We start from the raw sequence: 18,077 nt of genomic DNA, 5'->3' as shown, positions 1-18,077 counted from the left end.
AACTTTTCTGCAGTTAATCCATTTTGAATGATTGGTTAAAATAGCAAAAAATCACTGGGGGGGGGGGGGAGATCTCATCTGTGTTTTGACCGTTGCAAGCAGTAAAACTTGGAGCCGCTGATGGAATATCCTGTGACAAGGGGATCACTGTAGTGTACAGCCTGTAACCAGGCGAAGGTGTGCTCTAGTAGGGGCTTTATTGTCTGGTTCCAGGGAATCGCTGTTCACATGTCTCCTCAGGTGATGAGCTGCTAACTCCCAGAACCGAGTGGGCCAGCGTGTGCCCTGCCTGGGCAGGGTGACTCACGGGTGGCGGCGGCTGCTGCAGGCTGTGGCTTTAAATGTGTCAGCTCAGCCCCTCCGCCTTAGGTTGCTGCCGCCGTCTCCGGTCTATCTGCCTCTACCTCCCCCACCGTGCTCACCGCGCCTGCGCCGCGGCTGCCGGAGCCAGGACTCTCCTCTCCTGCGCTCCGGAGTCCGCAGATCTTTTGTCTGAGGCTGGGCAGCGGCGGCTGCGGCCCGGATCGCTCCCGGCCCGCGAAGAAGGAGCCGGGGAGCCCGTGCGGAGCATCGGATCCCAGGCGCCGGGCCATTCTAGGGGTGACCCTAGCACCGCTGGCTCCTGTATACAAACAAATGGGGGGAGGAAGGCAACTCTTAAGGTGGACTTGCTCTTAAGGTGGAATTTTTTTTTTAAGGTGGACTTGCTCTTAAGGTGGATTTTTTAAAGTGGAATTATTTTTGTTGTTTTTTAAAGCGGACTTGCTCTTGCATCAGCGGCTTTGGGGTGGGAAGGGCTGGGATTTCATCCTGGGTAGAGGTTCTTAGCACAAAGTCGGCGGGACAACTCCTCTTGATATCACTAGGCTGCTAGCAGGGGATGGGAAAGGCCCTGTTGTTAGGGAACAGACGTCTCTCCAGACTCTAACAATGACTAAACCCCAACCCTTCTCCAGGAAAAGGCAGCCCATGGAAGAAGAAGAGGTGGGAGTGAAAAGCCAGATGTTTAGCTGCCGAGAGGTTGATAGAAGAGAGACTTTACTTTTCCAACAAGTCTCCAGCTCCTGATTGTTCTTAAGGAGGGGGGTGGGTGGGTTGTTTTTGTTTGTCGTTAATTTTGGTTTTAAAACTATCAACTATTATTATTATTTACTGCCAACCCCCTCTCTCGGACACATACTGGAAATCCAAAAGGATAAAGACATGGAGACAATAGGAAAGTTTGAGTTCAGCAGGAAAGATCTGATCGGACATGGAGCTTTTGCTGTTGTTTTCAAAGGGAGACACAAAGAGGTAAATAGGTTTTGCTCTTTTGTTTGTCTTTTCCACGACTTAAGTGGGGAGGGTTTACCCCTCTTTGTCTGTGGTTGTCCCTATGGCTCTGTACTGTTGTCTCGAATCTCATAGTCTGTGTTTTGTTTGGTTTATTACAAAGCTCCCCAGTCACGTTTGTAGCTAGGTGCCATATAAATACATATGCATTATTATATGTTGTTGAGGTGCATGTAAATGAGCAGAAGCCTTGAAAAAGTCTTTGTTTGTGGTTGGCCAGAATAAATAAAGAGTTTAAAAGTCAACAAGATATACGCAGCAGTGAACTACAGTATCAATATTGGGTCGTGCTCTGGTGTCCCGTAGAAACATAATAGATCAAAATAACCTTCCCTCAAACCAGTTCAGTTTCTGAAGTGTATTTGCATTTATTAAATGTGTGGCTTTTAGAGGAGGGCTGTTGTGGGTTTTGTTGTGGTGGGTTTTTTTTTTTTTTTTGGATCAGTTAGGGTTAAATAAGAGGATACAATCAATCTGGATTTTTCATCATTAAAGCTCAGGATAAGCCCTGGTTCCTACAATCCATTTATTTGCATTGCTTAAATAAGAGGATAACTGTAGTATAAAGTAATAAGAAAAATCCAAACCTTCAACTTTTCTTTTTTGTGCTGACCAGGCTAATTCAGCAAAGGGCAAGTCTGAACAAGTACAGGGTATGTACTGGGATACTGAATTAGGGCCCTTTACCAATGCTCTGTAACCCCTTTGTCAGATATAATTGTAATCTGGGAGAGACCCTTGTTTCTTAATGTTATTTAATACTGAAATTGACATTTATCTTTTAAACTATACATACACATTTAACTTTCAGAAACCTGGGCTGGAGGTAGCTGTGAAGTGTATTAACAAGAAAAACCTTGCAAAATCTCAAACTCTGCTGGGGAAGGAAATCAAAATACTTAAGGTAAAGGCAGAAATTACTTTTTCTCTCTGAATATCTGTTATATATGCTCTGTTATTCCTAGTTTAGCATTCCTGTCTTGTTTTTTCTAGGAACTGAAACATGAAAATATCGTTGCCTTGTATGACTTCCAGGTAATACGTCTGATTACATTGAAGTATTTGAGGGTGGGGGGAAGTTGGGTAAAAAGTGTAGATCTTAGAATGTTTGGACAGATGGTCCACTTAGAGCCTACTTATATGATGAAAAATCTCCCCTTTGTAAGACAGGGAAATATACTAACATGTCCGAACAGATCACTTCTATTTAATTGTATTCCAGACCATGATTGCTTGAGATGGGGAGGGGGAGAACTATTTTGCTAATGTCCTTAGATGTTGTGCGGTGAAGTTTAATGCATGGTGTATATGTTAATGTCTCATTGTGGCATTATAAACACAAAAATACAGTCATTCTTTTTGGCACAAGTTCCTTTTTTTCTGAGGGTGCACATACATTTCCTGTTATTCAATAATTTGAACTTATCTAGGGTATTGAAGAGGGGTGAGGTTGACTTTGTGGCCTACGTTTTGTTTCCAGGTAGTGGATAGTTTCATTAAAATTTTTCATTTGTCCTTATGGCATTCAGTGGCTCCTATAAATTGCAGTAGACTTATTTTTAGAAGGTTGCTGCTTCCTGTAAAGTTGCTTTTTCCCCTCAGATGTCAGCTCTGAGGATCGCTTCTAACAGGCAAGCCCTGATCCTAAGAGACCATTCTGAGGTACTCTGATTATAAAAACCAACTCTACTAGGCAGCCCTCCCTTCTTACTGTTCTTTGGGACAGGTTTTATTGCACACATGATGATTTTGTTTTTAGTGACTCTAGATTCTCAGTAGACTGGAATCCTGTTGTGTACATATGCAGTCCTAGCATGGGAGAAGTCGGAGGGTGTATTTCCAGCCTAACCTCTCTCGTTTGGGAATGACAGCTTTAGTTGCTGCAATGAGACCATGCAGCACCAGGGTTGCTGTTTTTGTTGCTTATCTGTGGTTCACTGCTCTAAGTGATGTCACGTGGCCTGCAGGCCTCCTTGTTTGTTGACATTCGTCCTGCCCTCCTCCATTGGTGCAGCCAGCCCTTTGCATCACTGTGCAACGAGATCCCCAGCTGGGTGGTAGAGGCTGCCAGCAATGCCTTCTGGGAGCTGTAGTCTGCATTCCTCACTTGGTATTAGTGTTCTTTTAGATAGGACTACATTACCCACCATGCATCTCTCTCTGCTGGGAGATGGGGTAGATGCTGCCTAGGGGAGGTTATTTTGGGTCAGGTATAGTACTCGGGAAGGGTTTAATGCTTCTTTTTTTTTTTTTAAAGGCAGATGAGGATGGATTTTTCAAACCCTTTTTTTGTGGGGGTGCGGTGGGGGAGTTGGGAATAGGATTAGTTCATGGCAGCATGTCTTGTGCCAAGAGCCCCACTGTTCTGAAAAGAATCATAAAATATCAGGGTTGGAAGGGATCTCAGGAGGTCATCTAGTCCACCCCCCTGCTCAAAGCAGGACCAATCTCCAGTTTTTTCCCCAGATCCCTAAATGGCCCCCTCAAGGATTGAGCTCACAACCCTGGGTTTAGCAGGCCAATGCTCAAACCACTGAGCTATCCCTCCCTCCGCCCTGCCTGTTTCTTAAACCTGTACAGGATGTGGAGATGGTTGCAAAAAAGTCGTGCACAGTCATGGGTTATGTGAGCTCTTTCAGTCTGTAAAGCTGCAGATTTGGAGATGCAGAGATAATAAAGGAGGTAGAATTTGTGGTAGGGGAGAGGTTCCTATGGGGAAGTGGGATCACCGATTTTGTGTGTGTGCAGTTCTCCATTTGCACTCCCTGCACCCCAATTACTGGTCCTGCCTCTAAATGTTCATTGCTGCAGTTCTCATTTCCATAAATTGTTACGTTGCAGGGCTGACCTCTGTCAGCATATTCAAAACTTTTTTGTTTAGCTCCTGCTCCCCCTAACTCCCTGGTGTGATGGAAGGGTGTGTGTGTGGAGGGTTCCCTAAATAAATGTCTTTGAAAGGAGTCATTGGAGTGTGGTGGTTCTATACCCCACCTTGTTTTGTGGAATGGGAACATTTCTGACTGGTTGTATTTCTCTGAAAGCAAACTTGATCGCTTCATTTTTATTTCCCCATGAAAACAGCCAACTGCAATTACTTACACTTTTATTTCCCTGAATCATAAAACTGAAGAGACTTTTCCCTCACTTTAGTGTTTTTGGCCTTCGCAACTGTGAAGCTATGAATAGATTTGCTAATCTTCCTGTTGTTCTGTGGCTTTTGTTTCTGTTGCATTGTTGTAGTATTGGGTTGGTTTTTTTAATTATTCCTCTCCACCACCCCTGTCACCAGTGGCTTCTTTAATTCTGACTCCTGTACACTCAAGGAAATGGTTGGGAAAATCACAGAGGGTGTAGGTTAGTGATTGCGGATATTTTTGGTGGTTTTTTTGCATGTGAAAATAAAGCCTGATGTAATACTAGATTTCTTATACAAGAACATTGAGTAACTCCATCAGGCTTGCAGCAGCAGTTCCACTTACCCCTATTTACCCCACCACCACCTTCACCCAGAAACCTGCTGCATTCAGTCCTTTTTGCACAGAGCTTTATGATACTGGATCATGAATAATAATAAAATAAGAGCTTTACTGGCATGACATTTGACATAGGTGAATATTTAATGATGCATAAGGAAACCGTATCTGGCCTTTTAGGAGCTGTGAAGGGGAGTGTTTAACCGTAGCATCATTAAATTGGAATGGGCTCATAAAATGAAAAATATGTTCCAATTATTATATGCTCAACTATCACTGATGTGCTCAGCTTGGTCCAGGGATCCCAATGAGACAGTCTCTGCACAAGGAGGGGGATGGAATCAGGTTTTTTTGAGTTTTGCCTTAAAAATACTCATTTGTGAGCACATGCAGAATAGATCTGAGCTGCAAACCTGTCCTTGGAGCAATAAACAGTTGGAGAAGTTGAATTTTGGGTTTGCCCTATATCAAAGTGTATTACTGCCACTGAATGATCACAGATTCTTAGCCCGTCTTTTGGAGAGAGGTGTTTAGGGCACTAGCTCTTGGGAGACCTGGATTCAAGTCCCAGCCTGTCACAAACTTCCTGTGTGACCTTGGGCAAGTTGCTTAGCATCTCAGTGCTCCAGCTCCCTACATGTAAAATGGGGATAACAGATCTTCCTGTCCTCCCAAGAGTGCTGAGGATAAATGCCTTCAAGGTGTTGAGGCCCTCAGAAAGTACTCTAATGAGTGAAATATAAATACGTGGATGGGGAGAGACAGAGAGAGCTTTTACAGTGGAGAAAGTACTGTAGTTTGTCTCAATGATCTTTCAAGACACACAGATTTTTTTTCCTCCTGTTTAAAACCACTAGGGGTGAGCATCCCTTTCATTATCTTTCCTCTCTTTTCAAAAAAACACTCATTTTATTAACCACCATTTCCAGCTGCTTTCAGAAAACTTAGCTTGTGTCTCTGTGCTTAAGCCATGGATAGACCTTTTGGGTTGTTACCCTTTTACCTTTGTCCAATGCAATTCAAACAGAGAGGCCTACTGGCACAGCTGGTTTATAGTATATGGTGCCAGTCTGCTGATGTATCCTAGAAGCCTCACCAGATAGGAAATATAGAAAATAGAGGACTTCAGGCTCTTTTTAAAGAGGGTGGAACGGGGTGTCTAAAGAGACAAGGATTTGGAGATAATGATGCCGTGGCAGCATAAGGATCAGGGTTGGAAATAACTAGGCTCCTTAGAACCAGGGGTTCGACACCCGTGTGTGGATGAACTCAACTTCATTTTAGAGACCTTAGAAACCGGGGGGATGAATATTCAGCTGTGATGAAGGATCAGTTGAGAGGAGTGGGAATGGTAAGGTGCCTCTGAGTCTGCCTGATGTTGGGAATGCTCTGTTCTGGGCTGCTTACTGCCAGCACTAGTTTAAAGGTGCCTGCAGGCTGTTGTTGGTGGCTCGGGTCACTAGGACATAGGGAAGCATGGGTTGTGCCTTGTTTCTCACGGTTGTGTCCCCTGTGCCAGCTGCTCGGAGCGGTGGTGATGTAGGTGTTGTACCACCTGAAGATTTCACAGCGCTGGGGTGATTTCCTGGTGAGCACCTCTGCTGGCTTCAGGGCAGCTTATGCCGGTAACACAGTGCAAAGTTGCCCTAACACAGCTACCCCAATGTCCTTTTCCCGTCCGGTCTGTGTAGATGCTAATGATCACGTTAAGTATCAGAGAGGTAGCCGTGTTAGTCTGTATCCACAAAAACAACAAGGAGTCCGGTGACACCTTAAAGACGAACAGATTTATTTGGGCATAAACTTTCCTGGGTAAAAAACCCACTTCTTCAGATGATCTTGTCCTTTTTTGCAAAAAGAAGGGTTTGCTATATAGATGCTATATAGAATGTAATTCAGGACATACACCTAATCGTGCTGTTACTCCCACAGGGGACCTACTTAAGTAAGGGGGTTATTAATATTGTCAGTAATTCGGTATGTCCATCACTGCAGCATCAGGCATATCACAGGGAAAGCAAATGTAACCCACACACCTCCTGGGTGTGGTGTTCTGTCCTATCCAGTGGCACTGGGACCACTTAGAGAGAGAGATTAATGAGTTTGCTCTACAGCCTTATCTAACAGCTGGTTGGCTTTTAGCTCATGTGGTACAGGCTCATGTACTAAGCTCCAGAGGTCCCAGGTTTGATCCCACTCGCCGATGACTGGGGTCTCTCAGTCGTCGGCGTTAAACAGACATCACTCACTAACTAGGAACCGGAAAAGAGACCCCACCTTAGTTCCCCCCATGCTACCGCAAAGGCTTGGCTGAAAAATTGCACCTCGCTTTCGTTTCTGGAAAAGCCAGGAGATTCCACCCCCTGGATTGAATGAAAAGGAGACGAAGAGCAGAGCGGCATCAGCCATACTGATGGCCATCCAGGACCAATCCTCCTTGCAGGACTCATGCACATTGAACAGATCACAGGACAACCGGAAGAAAGGCTGCATGAGAGAAGGCCGTTGGGCTTGATGATCAGCTATCCAATGCCAGTCTCGGAAAGGAACAAAGCCAGCAAAGAATGACCTCGTTCTCTCCTGGGGCCTGCTTGTCAGGCAGCAGTGCCTCATAGTCAGTGGGATCAAAGGCTAAAATTAGCATGGGTGCCTGAATGATGGCCTTTGCTGGAAGGAGATTGGCCAAATGTGCGGTTTTCCCACGTCTTGTACGTGTTTCCCCCGTGCCCCCATATAGGCTCTATCCTTTGACTTGAAATTGGTTTTGTGTGATCTTGTTATCCTGGGGCTTATCCTCATGCACTGCAGGTACCTGCTGCATTGCTCTGGCATCCTTTGTGGTGTTGGCCGATTCCTGTATCACCGGCGGCAAAGCCACTGCTGTGCCTGGCAGCCTCAGATGCCAGCTAATACTGGGTCTCTTGCTCTTGAGGAATGACTTTTTGACGTTTGTGTCTCAGGACACAGGACTCCCGTATGCCATTTGAAATCCCTAAGAAAACATGCTTTGTCTGAGAGGTTGCACTTCTGAGGTCATTCAGGCCCATCTAAAGCCTTCTCTTGTTCTGTCCCGAAGTGAAGTTGGCAAATCGCCTTGAGAGTTGGGTGTCACATGCAGGCATATCAGGATGGCCAATCTTCTCTGTGCCTCAGTTGTGGATGGTAATGGTGGGAATCCCTGCTATGCATGGTCACCCTCAACTTCCACACATGGGAAATACCCTGTAGACTGAAGATGGGGTTGGGCTTCATTGCGAAAACCTGGTGAAGATTCCATAGTCTTCCGGAGGAAGGTCTGAGAGTCTAGTGAATCATCATTTCTGTGTTCAGAGGGGCTTAACTGGTACGCAGGTAACTGTTTTTTATAATCTTGTGGAACCAACAAAAAATAAATGAATTAAAAGGTCTCCTAAATGTCCACACTCTTCTAAAGGCCAAGGAAACCGCTGGCAAATGTTTAGTTTCCACTAATTATAACCCTCTGAATAGTGAGGTGATATTTTTAGAGGGAGTGGCCTTGTTGCAATTTTGAAATCATGATCACTGTTTTACTCACCATGTTCTTATATGGCTGGGCCTTCTACCTGTGTTTTCCTCTCATGATGCCATGTCCCACACGAGCTGGTGATAGGGAGAGTTAATAGTCTCTGTAGCTTCCTTCTAGAAAAGGCAGCATTACTCAGCCTGTAACGAGAGAGGTTAAGGGATGTCTCCAAAGAGTAATTGGAAACTGGAGTGTGGTTGTGTTTTGAATTGAACAGTGACGCTCCAGTTACTGTTACTGTTGAGGTGCCGTTTGTGCTGCTGATGTTTAGGCTGTGTCAGCATTTCCATGATGACAACTTTCACTATGAAATCTTTGTGATTGGACTGTAAAAACATTTAGTCTGAATAGGAAGAGCAGGGCGATTTGGAGTTTGGAGGGCAGCCAGTAGCCTATATAGTATTAGGGTCCCAGGGGTGGAGACATGAGGGGAGGGAAGAGACACCCTCCCCCTCCCCCTCCCCCTGGCTTGTCTACGGTGCCACCTAATGGTGGTGGGGTAAACTCCCCGCACCCAAGAGGAAGGGTTTGGAAAAGGAAGCTGTGGTCTGTGGAGAGGAAAGTGCTTGTTACTCCCTGGAGAAGGGAGAAGACGGACAGCCCTTGAGGGAGAAATGGGACCCTGTAAAAAGGCTGGGTAGAGACAGATTTTGTGTCTCATTTATCTTTGTTTGGGTCTTCTGAGGAGATTTTGCCAGAAGGCCAAGTGTCCAGCTCACAGATTAACCAAGCAAGTCAAAACATTATCCTTATTTTACAGATGGGAGAAACTGAGTCACAGAGTGGGGAGGTCACATGCCCACAGTCACCCAGCAGGCTAGTGTTGGAGCTGGAAAAAGAACCCAGGTCTCCTGAATCCCAGTCCATGCATTATCCTCTAGGGCACTTATGCTTGAAATGTTGTGTCTGGACAGTTTGAGCATCTAGCTGCCTTGTAGCCAGTAAAGAAGTTAACATCAGGACAACAGGAGGGATTACGTCATCTGAGCTAGCATCTTAGTAATCAGCTAGACATTAAGTATCACTTGTAGGGAATGAAAGATGCTGAAGTTAAAGCCTTTATTGATCCTATTTAGCGAAGCATCTTACATCTAAAGAAAGGAAAACCTTCCTGCCTGTTCCAGTCCATCTTTGTATTCCCAGATGGTGGTGAGTGGGAGCTGCTGGTGAGATGAGAAATCACACTGCAGGTGTTGAGAGGTGAAGCGGCACGTACACAGAGACAAAAAGAGAGAGTGCCAATTTGTAGTTGTGTAACCAATAGAGTCTCTAATCCCTTCTTAATGTACACGTCGCCAACAAGTGGGGAATCGTACTGGCTGGAGGATTTTTCAGGCTGGTCCAAATGTGTTTTCCTGTGAAAATCTAGTCGGCACATGGTGTATCTTGTAATGCAGCAGCCAGCAAAGGAACATTGAGATGAGTTATTTCTTCTCTCCCGTTCCTTGCTGTTAAACTACTGGACATTTAAGGCTCTGGTACTCTCTATCTTCTGACTCTGTCAGTTTTCTCGTATACAAAGGCCCAGACTTGTTCTAAGGGAGAATCTTGTTTTTCTGTTATCAGTATTTCACAGTGACGTGAAGTACATTTGATTTCCAGAAACAGACACTTGAAAACTAGGGATATAGTAAAGAGTCATAAAAAGGGAAATTTACAAAGGCCAGGTAGTCATTGATAGTCTCTCATCAACTCTCATTGATAGTCCGGTAGGAGTTGGGTGGTTGGACTCAGGTCTGCACAGTGCAGTGTAGTTGCTGGAGCCCCAGCTTGGGAGCAGGGTTGCAAATGAGTGTAGACTCTCAAGTCCTATGTTAACAAATCCAGGGTTTGGGTTTGTTGGGTTAACTTGGGTTCTAGTAACCCTGGGCCTACATTGCAGGGTCGATGTACTCTTACAGGCTACTAGGGCCTGGAGAAGGAGAGACTCTTGTTTGAAGGGAAGGCTACATTTTGGAAGACTTGTCAGTCAGAAGGTGATGGATGGTCTCCTTCAGGTGAGCTGAGGTTTCACCTGGTTGGGGGCCACCAGGAAAGCAGAAAGGTGTTGCTTTCATTTGGCTAAACTGGTCATTATGTCGTCTTGCAAATAATAATTAAATGGACATTAGACTATTTATCTTGAAGGGTTTTCAACCAACATGCAACCAGACACTGAGGACAGCTGCCTAGGGAATTATTTATATGTGGAGCACTTTCCTTCTTTTCATGAAATCCACTTAGAAACTTGAGAATTGTTTTTCCTATTGACTTCGGGTCACGTTGTCCCATCCATTTCATAAGCAGAAGGTACATGGTATGTGGAAGGGACACTGCTACTTTATACTTCTGCTGATCCCACAGAAGCCCATCTACAAGGGTTCCCTGAGATCTGTAGGGGCAAAGGGAGGTGGCACTGTTCCTTTTTCTGATCACCTCCATGTGTCAGCAACTTCCTTCCCCCAAGAGGTGTTCTGGATCCAGCTGTCACTGAGGGAGATGGGAGTGTGTGGACAAAGTGTGACCAAGAGTCAGAGAGGAAGTATAACGCCGACAGACCCTGGTCATCGTCGGGTGGGATCGAACCAGGGACCTCTGGAGCTTAGCGCCCAAGCCTCTAGTGCATGACATAAAAGTCAGCTGGTTATTAGCTAAGGCTGTAGAGCAGACTCATTTAACTCTCTCTAAGTGGTCTTGGTGCCCCTCGATGGGACAGAACACCACACCCAGAAGGTGTGTGGGTTACAGACGCACAAACCCTCTGTGTGGGTGGTTGCAGGTCTCTCACAACCCAGTAAGATCTGGCACTGAGGTATCTGAACTCTTGTGCCTTCGTCGGGAGAAGGTTTTTCTAGTTGGCTAGTGTAGGTCTTAATTAGGGCTGAATTTGAAGTATGCTGGGCCTGGATCCACCAAAATCTTGGAAAATGTGCCCCAGGAGGGTGAGTGGAATCTATGATGTGACCCCCAGCTGCTCTCTGCTTTCCACCCCCCCCACATAAGCTCTTTTGTTTCCTGGAGTATATGAGGTGATATGGGTGTGTCTCCTCTTCCCGGTGTAGGACTTCTGCCAGAAGCAGGTGGCAGCCATACTGCCTGTTGCCCGCTTGGTGGTGCCTTGCTGGTCCACTCCAGCTGCAGGGCCTGGATCACAAAGGTCCTTCCTGAAACTTGGCCCTGTTGATATGTCTTTAAAGCTGTGTGCGGGGGCCAGTGGCATTGCCATGTTACCATGTATCCATGCAGAGAGAGTGTTATGTTCTAGTAAACCAGCTAATATTAACTTAGTGATTTCTCCACTTCATCTCTCTTCCCCCCCCCCCCCGCCTCCCACGTTTGTTTCTTTTGCGTCTAAATGAATGTTTGCCTTTCCAATAGCTTGTCTAAAAATATTCCTCAATTCTTTACTGCCAGGGAAAGGAAGGAGGTGAACGGTAGGAGCAAGGTGCCGGTGGCAGCCATGTGGATGAACAGGGTAGCATGGGGACACGCTCCAGGGTGTTGCTGCATGTTAGGCCAAAAGTCATGTGAATGTTTTCCAGCCATGTTTATTTAGAGAAAGGTGGTTATTGATAAGTGCTCCTGCTATTCAGATCAAAGTGGCTATTGTCTCTTTTCTTGCTTCAGTCCTAATGCTTGCATCAAGACAGAGCACTCCTTCCATAACACCAACCTTCCCTCCTCTTTTTAGAGAGTAGCCTATTCAGTCCGAGCTCAGAGGGTGGGAGGAGCGAGGTTTAACCGTTCCCTCCTGTCTAAGGATGTAGGTTCCATCACCCCAGTCCATCCAGCTAGTAACAGGGACCTACACAGTAGCTGCAGGCTTTTCAGGCAGCAAAAGGACAGGACCTGCTAAGTGGAGTTCCTTGCTCTATCCACAGATGATCTAGAATTCACTCCCACAATCTTTCTAACACTGAGCCAGCGGATGAGTAGGAGAGAGATGAAAAGGCTATGGGTTTGTCTACGCTACAGTTAAACCCCTGCGGCTGGCCCATGTCAGCTGACTGGGCTCGTGGGGCTGCGGGGCTATAATGCTGGAGCCTGAGCTCTGGGACCCTGTCCCCTTTGCATCTGCACTGCACTTCCATGGCCTGACACGCCAGCCGTGGGTGTTTATCTGCGGTGTAGACATACCCACCGTGTTCCAGAGGCAGCCAGGGCACCAGAGTCCACTGATTACACCAACAAAAGAAAAGGGTGCGGTATGATGCAGGGCCTGTCCATAGGGTCCCTGCAGAGAGTCGAGGAGGTAAGGTTAGGTCGGGTGGCCAGCCTGAGCCTGAGAAGGGGCCAGAATTTACCAGTGTACATTGCCAAAGAACCACAGCAATACGTCAGCAGCCCCCCATCAGCTCCAGCCCCCCAGCACCTCCCGCCCCCCAGCAGCCCTGCCAGTCAGCGCTTCCCACCTGCTGCAGTCAGCTGTTTCACATGTGCAGGAAGCTTTGGTGGGGAGGAGTGAGGGCATGGCAGACTCGGGGGAAGGGAGCACGGGCCTTGGGGGAAGGTATGGAGGGGGGGCAGGGCTCGGTCAGAGATGGGGGTTGAGCAGTGGGCACCACCCGGCCCACTGGAAAGTTGGCCCCTGTAGCTCCAGCCCCGGAGTCAGCGCCTATGCAAGGAGCTGCGTATTAACCCCTGAAGAGCTGCACGCGGCTCCGGAGCCACAGGTTGGCCACCCCTGCGTTAGGTGGTGATATTTTGTTTTTAAGTTCAGCTTGTATCAAACGTTCTTTCCCCGCACCCATTTAGTAACCCTTAGGCTGTGCTCTGAACTATACTGTAGGCTTCTCCTTTTGTTGGTGCAATCAGTGGGCCCTCATGAGAATCTCATTCACAACAGATGGCCTCTGTATCCCTGGCTATCTTTCCTCAGCAGCTGTCTCCAGATAGTTTGGGAGGCTGTAGACCGCAGTGCATTCTGCATCTGTTGTAAGAAGCAGGAGCCTTCGCAGCCAGAGGAAAAGCTCCCAAGCCAGGAGATCCTTTGCATTTGGGTTTGTCTGTGGGAGCTGATGGGGTGTTGACTGCATGATCTATCTCCATAAGATTCCTTTGCACACATGAGTGGAAGTATTCCTATTAGCAAGGCTATCTTCAGCCCTCTGGGGTGACTACGGAACTGTATTTGTCCTGTAAAAGAAACTTTACCAGCAAGAAAAGTTTTCAGAAACTATACTTCATGGCCAATAAAGTGACAACCTCTCAGTGATGTTTTATTAGCTAGAAGGTTTTTGGTGTGGACAGTGCTTTTTCATTCATTGATTTCTAGGCCTGGCCTATGGGAACTGCTTTGTTGAACGTTTGGTTATGTACAGTAATTGTAGCTGTTCTGCCTGTGTGATCTTTTCTAGACAGAAGTACGTGGTTCAGGTAATTTCCAGGATAGGTTGTGTCTCCATTTGTTACTGATTCCATCCCGAATAGACTATCTCTGTAAATGTAGATCCCGATTCAAGCCCATTGAAGTCAATGGAAAGCCACTCTTTGACTTACTTCAGTGGCAGTTGGATTAGGTACTTACTGCTTTTGTGAGGTACCTGATTGACAGCTCTGGAGGCTGAAGTCTTCTAGGTTATCTCCACCAGCCTACATAAATGACTTGCCTAGAGGCTTTGTTGTTTTGTAGTGTGAAGTTAGTTTACACTGGAGTCATGTCATATAAGGTTGTTTTGAACGTGAGGGCCTTTGTAGTCCACATTTAGTGACACCATTCATTTGTGAATTTTACATATTGGGGTTGGTTATGAGATTTGGTCACTACTAGTCTGGGCCAGACTGGTGTAGAGTTCTGTAAGTTGTTACTATTTTGGTGGTCTCAGTGGAATGATTTTAGAGTCTGTGCACATCTGAGTTGACTGTTGTCCACATTGTCAAACCATCCTCACAATGGGCCACTCGTGCGTGTGTGTTACCGGTCCCTGCTCTGTGCCTGATCCACAGAGGATGCGAGTCTCTTATGGCTCCAGCTGCCAGCCGGGACACCTTGGCTGTCTAGCTCAAACTGTAGCATCTCCTGCTATTAGCTCTGGAGGTCCTGAGTTCAGTCCCTGCTGTGTGAACCAAGATGGCGGCCATCATGCTGGGCATCTCTGAGGAGAGACCAAGGATATCCTTGGCATCAGTCTGGCCTAACCCTTCCTTTCCCTGGAGTGGTCTGTTCAGGTCAGTGCTGAGACCCGTTAATGGCAGATTTTTCTCTCCCTTGATGTCTAGTTTGTGTCTGAGAATGAGGAATTTTAAGGATAGGCCCCATACAGCAATCCCTGGTGACTTTCAAGTTCTGGATTTTGTAGCTGTCAAATGTTTTAAATTCCTGATGGCAAACTTTTAATACAGGATTAAAAAGCCATTTACACAAAGGCAGTGTGAGAGTGAACTTCCTTGTCCATGCTGCTGCTATGTATTTCTTTTCTACTCTGTTCAAACTTACTAGGAAAGGTGGGCTGTATATTTTTTTTCTGGTCTCCTGTTGTCCCCAGTCCCATACAGACCAGTGTAAATAGTGCATTTATTGAATGGGGTTGTCATAGTTGCAAGAAAAATGACACCTCTACCTTTTGTCTCCTAACCATTGTGTTAAATTTGGCTGTAGGCCAGGCTCCAGGATAGATACAGGAGAATGATGGCATTGTGAGAGCAAACATCCTTGATGGATGTGTTTTTTTAAAGCAGTGGTATGAGGATGACAAACTAGGTCAGGAAAAACTAATTTTGATATGTCTGCTTCACTTTTGATATGCCACCTTCCAATCTGTCTGGAAGGGGAATGTAAAGGGTCACACTATTGTTAGGCCTTAGATGGTGTAACAAACTGAACCATCCTTGATAGCTTTCCACAATTGGACAACATTAAGGAGTCCAGCACAGTGCTGGTCTACAGCAACTTCTGCTGCACTGCTAAATTAAAATCATGTTTCCTTAACTATTGGTTTGTCTCTCCCAGTGCATGCGTGTTGGTTTGTAGATAGTAAATTGTCAGTAACTATTTCCCTCCCCTTTCCTTATTTTTAACACTCAATTAAAGAGAAACTTCACTGCTAGAGTCTCCAATAGCAGAACAACAATCCAGGGTGATTCATAGTCCTGCTGAACGCCTCTGGCGGTGTCCCTGAGACGCTATACCTATATGTGTATTCCATGTAAGCGGATTGCAGTCAGTGGGCTGCTGTTGCCTGAGAAGGGGCCGAAGTGAAGGTGTTGTCTCCATGTATTTTTTCCCTCAACTAGTCGCAAAATTAGCTGCTGCTACAGAAACTGACAAACACGAGCAAGAGGCCCTAAGTAGAGCATTTTGTACACTAACTCTGCAATGGAATAAAGAACTGGAATAGTATTCTCAGGATTAACGTGCAAGTGAATGTTCTGGGCACTTCAGTTTGCCTCAAAGAGCCCAAAGAGGTTGGTAGGCCCAAAGTCTGGCCTGCCGTATTTTTCCTTGTTTTGTTTCTTAATGAACAAAACCCAGCTGCACTGGAGGGATGACAAGTGAAAAGAAACAGGTTTCGGTTCTGAACTTCCAAGGGTTTTTGTAAATGATCTTTAAAAGAGAGAATATTCGGAGTCTTCTTAAACTACTCCATCTATTACAATCCTAGTGACAGTGAGTTTTCCCCAAGCAAAGTGTATGACCGTAGTTTGTCTTTGGGGATCTTCAGCATGATACCCCAGACCCGCCTGATGACGTAAACAATGCTGGCTAAGATGGCTAAAAGTATGGAAAGCCTCCTGGCGTGTACTTGTAAACCCCCTCTAGATAACTACATTTCAAATGCAACCCTGCCTCAAGCCCCATTCAGTTTGTTCCCTGACTCCAGACACAGCCTGGCTACAGAGAAGCTGTGAGCTATGCTCATGTGAAATGTTTGCGTCATAAATGGAAGAGTGACACACACAACACATTTTGGATTATGAATCTGTAGCTTTTTAAAAAATGGAAACGAGGGGAGACCATTGCACTTTCCATTGGAAATGATGGATGATTGTGCACAATCTTAGCATGAATTTGCATCAAACCTGATCTATAGCAGAAATGTCATACTGCTTCCTAGCGAGGTTTGAAACACACCAACAATGCTGTCGCTGGAGGAGGGACACTGTATCTCTTAATTAGAGCAGCTAGAAGCTTGCTGTCTGATGAGTGACTTTCAGGTATTTCTTTGCTTCTTCTGCCTCCTAGGCTGGAATGGTAGAACCTGAAGCACACTCTGTTGCTAGGCAAGTTGAATGGAGTGTCGTGTATGCACACTAACTACCGAACCAAGTCCTCTTCTGTTACATTTCCACTGACTTCAAGACAAATTACGAAGGTGGAAGACCAAATTATACAATAACCTAACAGATCTGTTCCATCCATACTCGCTCTTGTGTCATCAATGATAAGAGGGTTTTGCAAGCATGTATGGTGCTTAACTTGCATAAGCTAGAATATGCCTCCATCAGTAATGAATTAATCCTCCCAACACCCTTGCTAGTTAAGTAAGTAGTGTTGTTTTACAGGCAGAGAGATTAAGGCACAAAGAGGTTAAAGGGCCTTGATTCTTTTTTTCAGATGTTCTGATCTCTCACGGGTTTCAGCTGAAGTTCATGCCTGTTGATGGGTGTTCAGCATTTCTGAAAATTGGGTGCCAAGTGACTGTCTCTGGCTATACATCTGGGAATAATCCGCAGACTCTCCGACTCCTGATCAGTGCTGGAAGCACAGACCGTTTTGAATAGAATGTGAAAGCAGGTTGGGTCGAAGCTTGCATTTCTTTTCAATGCAGGGGCTGGAATCCAGGCCCTGTCTCATGCAGTTGTTGTCCTAGACAGAAATGCAATAGAGACACTCTCGAAAGTATCGCAGTAAATTGCTCATTGGCCGAACGCAAGAGACCTTTTAAAATTCAGCTTGGCCTGGTAACTGGAACAGCTGTGAAAGCTGCAAACTGCCAGCCCTTTGCTCTGGTGAGCACTTTGAACCTGGGGAACCGTTGGAACACACGCTGCCAGGCTGCTGATCATTTGCATCCCCTCTTAAAATGCATTGTTGGGGGAAGGCCGCTTACTTTGCATGTTTCTGTTTCTTGGCTTCTATGCAGGTAGTTAGAGATCAACTAAAATATATTTAACTCTTGCTTGCAACCCTTGAAACTCTAAATGTCATTTCCACCATGCATCTGAAGCTGAACTACTAAGAGGTGGGCGAGGCCCTGACAAAAGGAGCTGTTATGACAGACTTGACAGACTGCAGAATCCTTTGAGCAGGCAGGGATGAAAGGAGCAATGGGGAGGGGTTGGGGGCTGCTTTTAAAGCTCACATTTTTGAGGTGGGGGTGAAGATTGATGCTTTTTGAAGCCCTGCAAAATGAGGAGAACAGTGTGGCAAATGCTGAATGATTTGGTAGCTAAGGCTTTGGACTGGGATAAGGTAGAGAGGGGCTCAGTTCCTTGCTCTGCCCCAGATGTCAAAGCACCTCCACATAAATAAGTTGTTGCAACCTTTGTTTTCCAGTGCCAGGTCTTACTTGAGCTGAGAGTGGCTTTTAGGATGTGGACAGGTATGTCCTCAGATTGATTTAAGAGAGACACAGCAAGACCCATTTAAGGAGTCTGTAAATAGACAGAGGTGGGGACCTTGAGGCAGGGAGGGTGAAGGAGAGCCTCTGGCTGATGATTATTTAGGGTAACATTTTCAGAACTGACTTCAGTGCCTAAGGCTAAATGAAAGTCAATGGGTCTTATGCACCTACGTTAGGTACTTCTGA

General features: G+C 45.9%; 1 protein-coding gene across 3 annotated transcripts in view; it reads left to right on the top strand.

Annotated features, from left to right (window-relative positions):
* Positions 1-341: 341 nt before the first annotated feature.
* ULK1 (unc-51 like autophagy activating kinase 1) overlaps positions 342-18,077 on the top strand; it is a gene marked incomplete at its 5' end in the record, with an annotated part of 99,490 nt that continues 81,754 nt past the window's right edge. Inside the window, 4 exons of one of the 3 annotated variants that reach the window (XM_084649216.1) lie at positions 342-662; positions 1,195-1,293; positions 2,144-2,236; positions 2,326-2,367. In XM_084649216.1, coding sequence (XP_084505342.1) covers positions 342-662; positions 1,195-1,293; positions 2,144-2,236; positions 2,326-2,367 — 555 coding nt within the window. Of the gene's footprint in view, positions 1,294-2,143; positions 2,237-2,325; positions 2,368-18,077 lie in introns of all 3 variants that reach the window. The other 2 variants (XM_084649217.1, XM_084649218.1) reach the window with 2 other exon arrangements.

Source organism: Lepidochelys olivacea (genome assembly GCF_965140295.1).
Source record: "Lepidochelys olivacea isolate rLepOli2 genome assembly, chromosome: 15".
Taxonomy (NCBI): Eukaryota; Metazoa; Chordata; order Testudines; family Cheloniidae; genus Lepidochelys; species Lepidochelys olivacea.
This window is presented reverse-complemented; position numbering and strand designations above follow the sequence as displayed.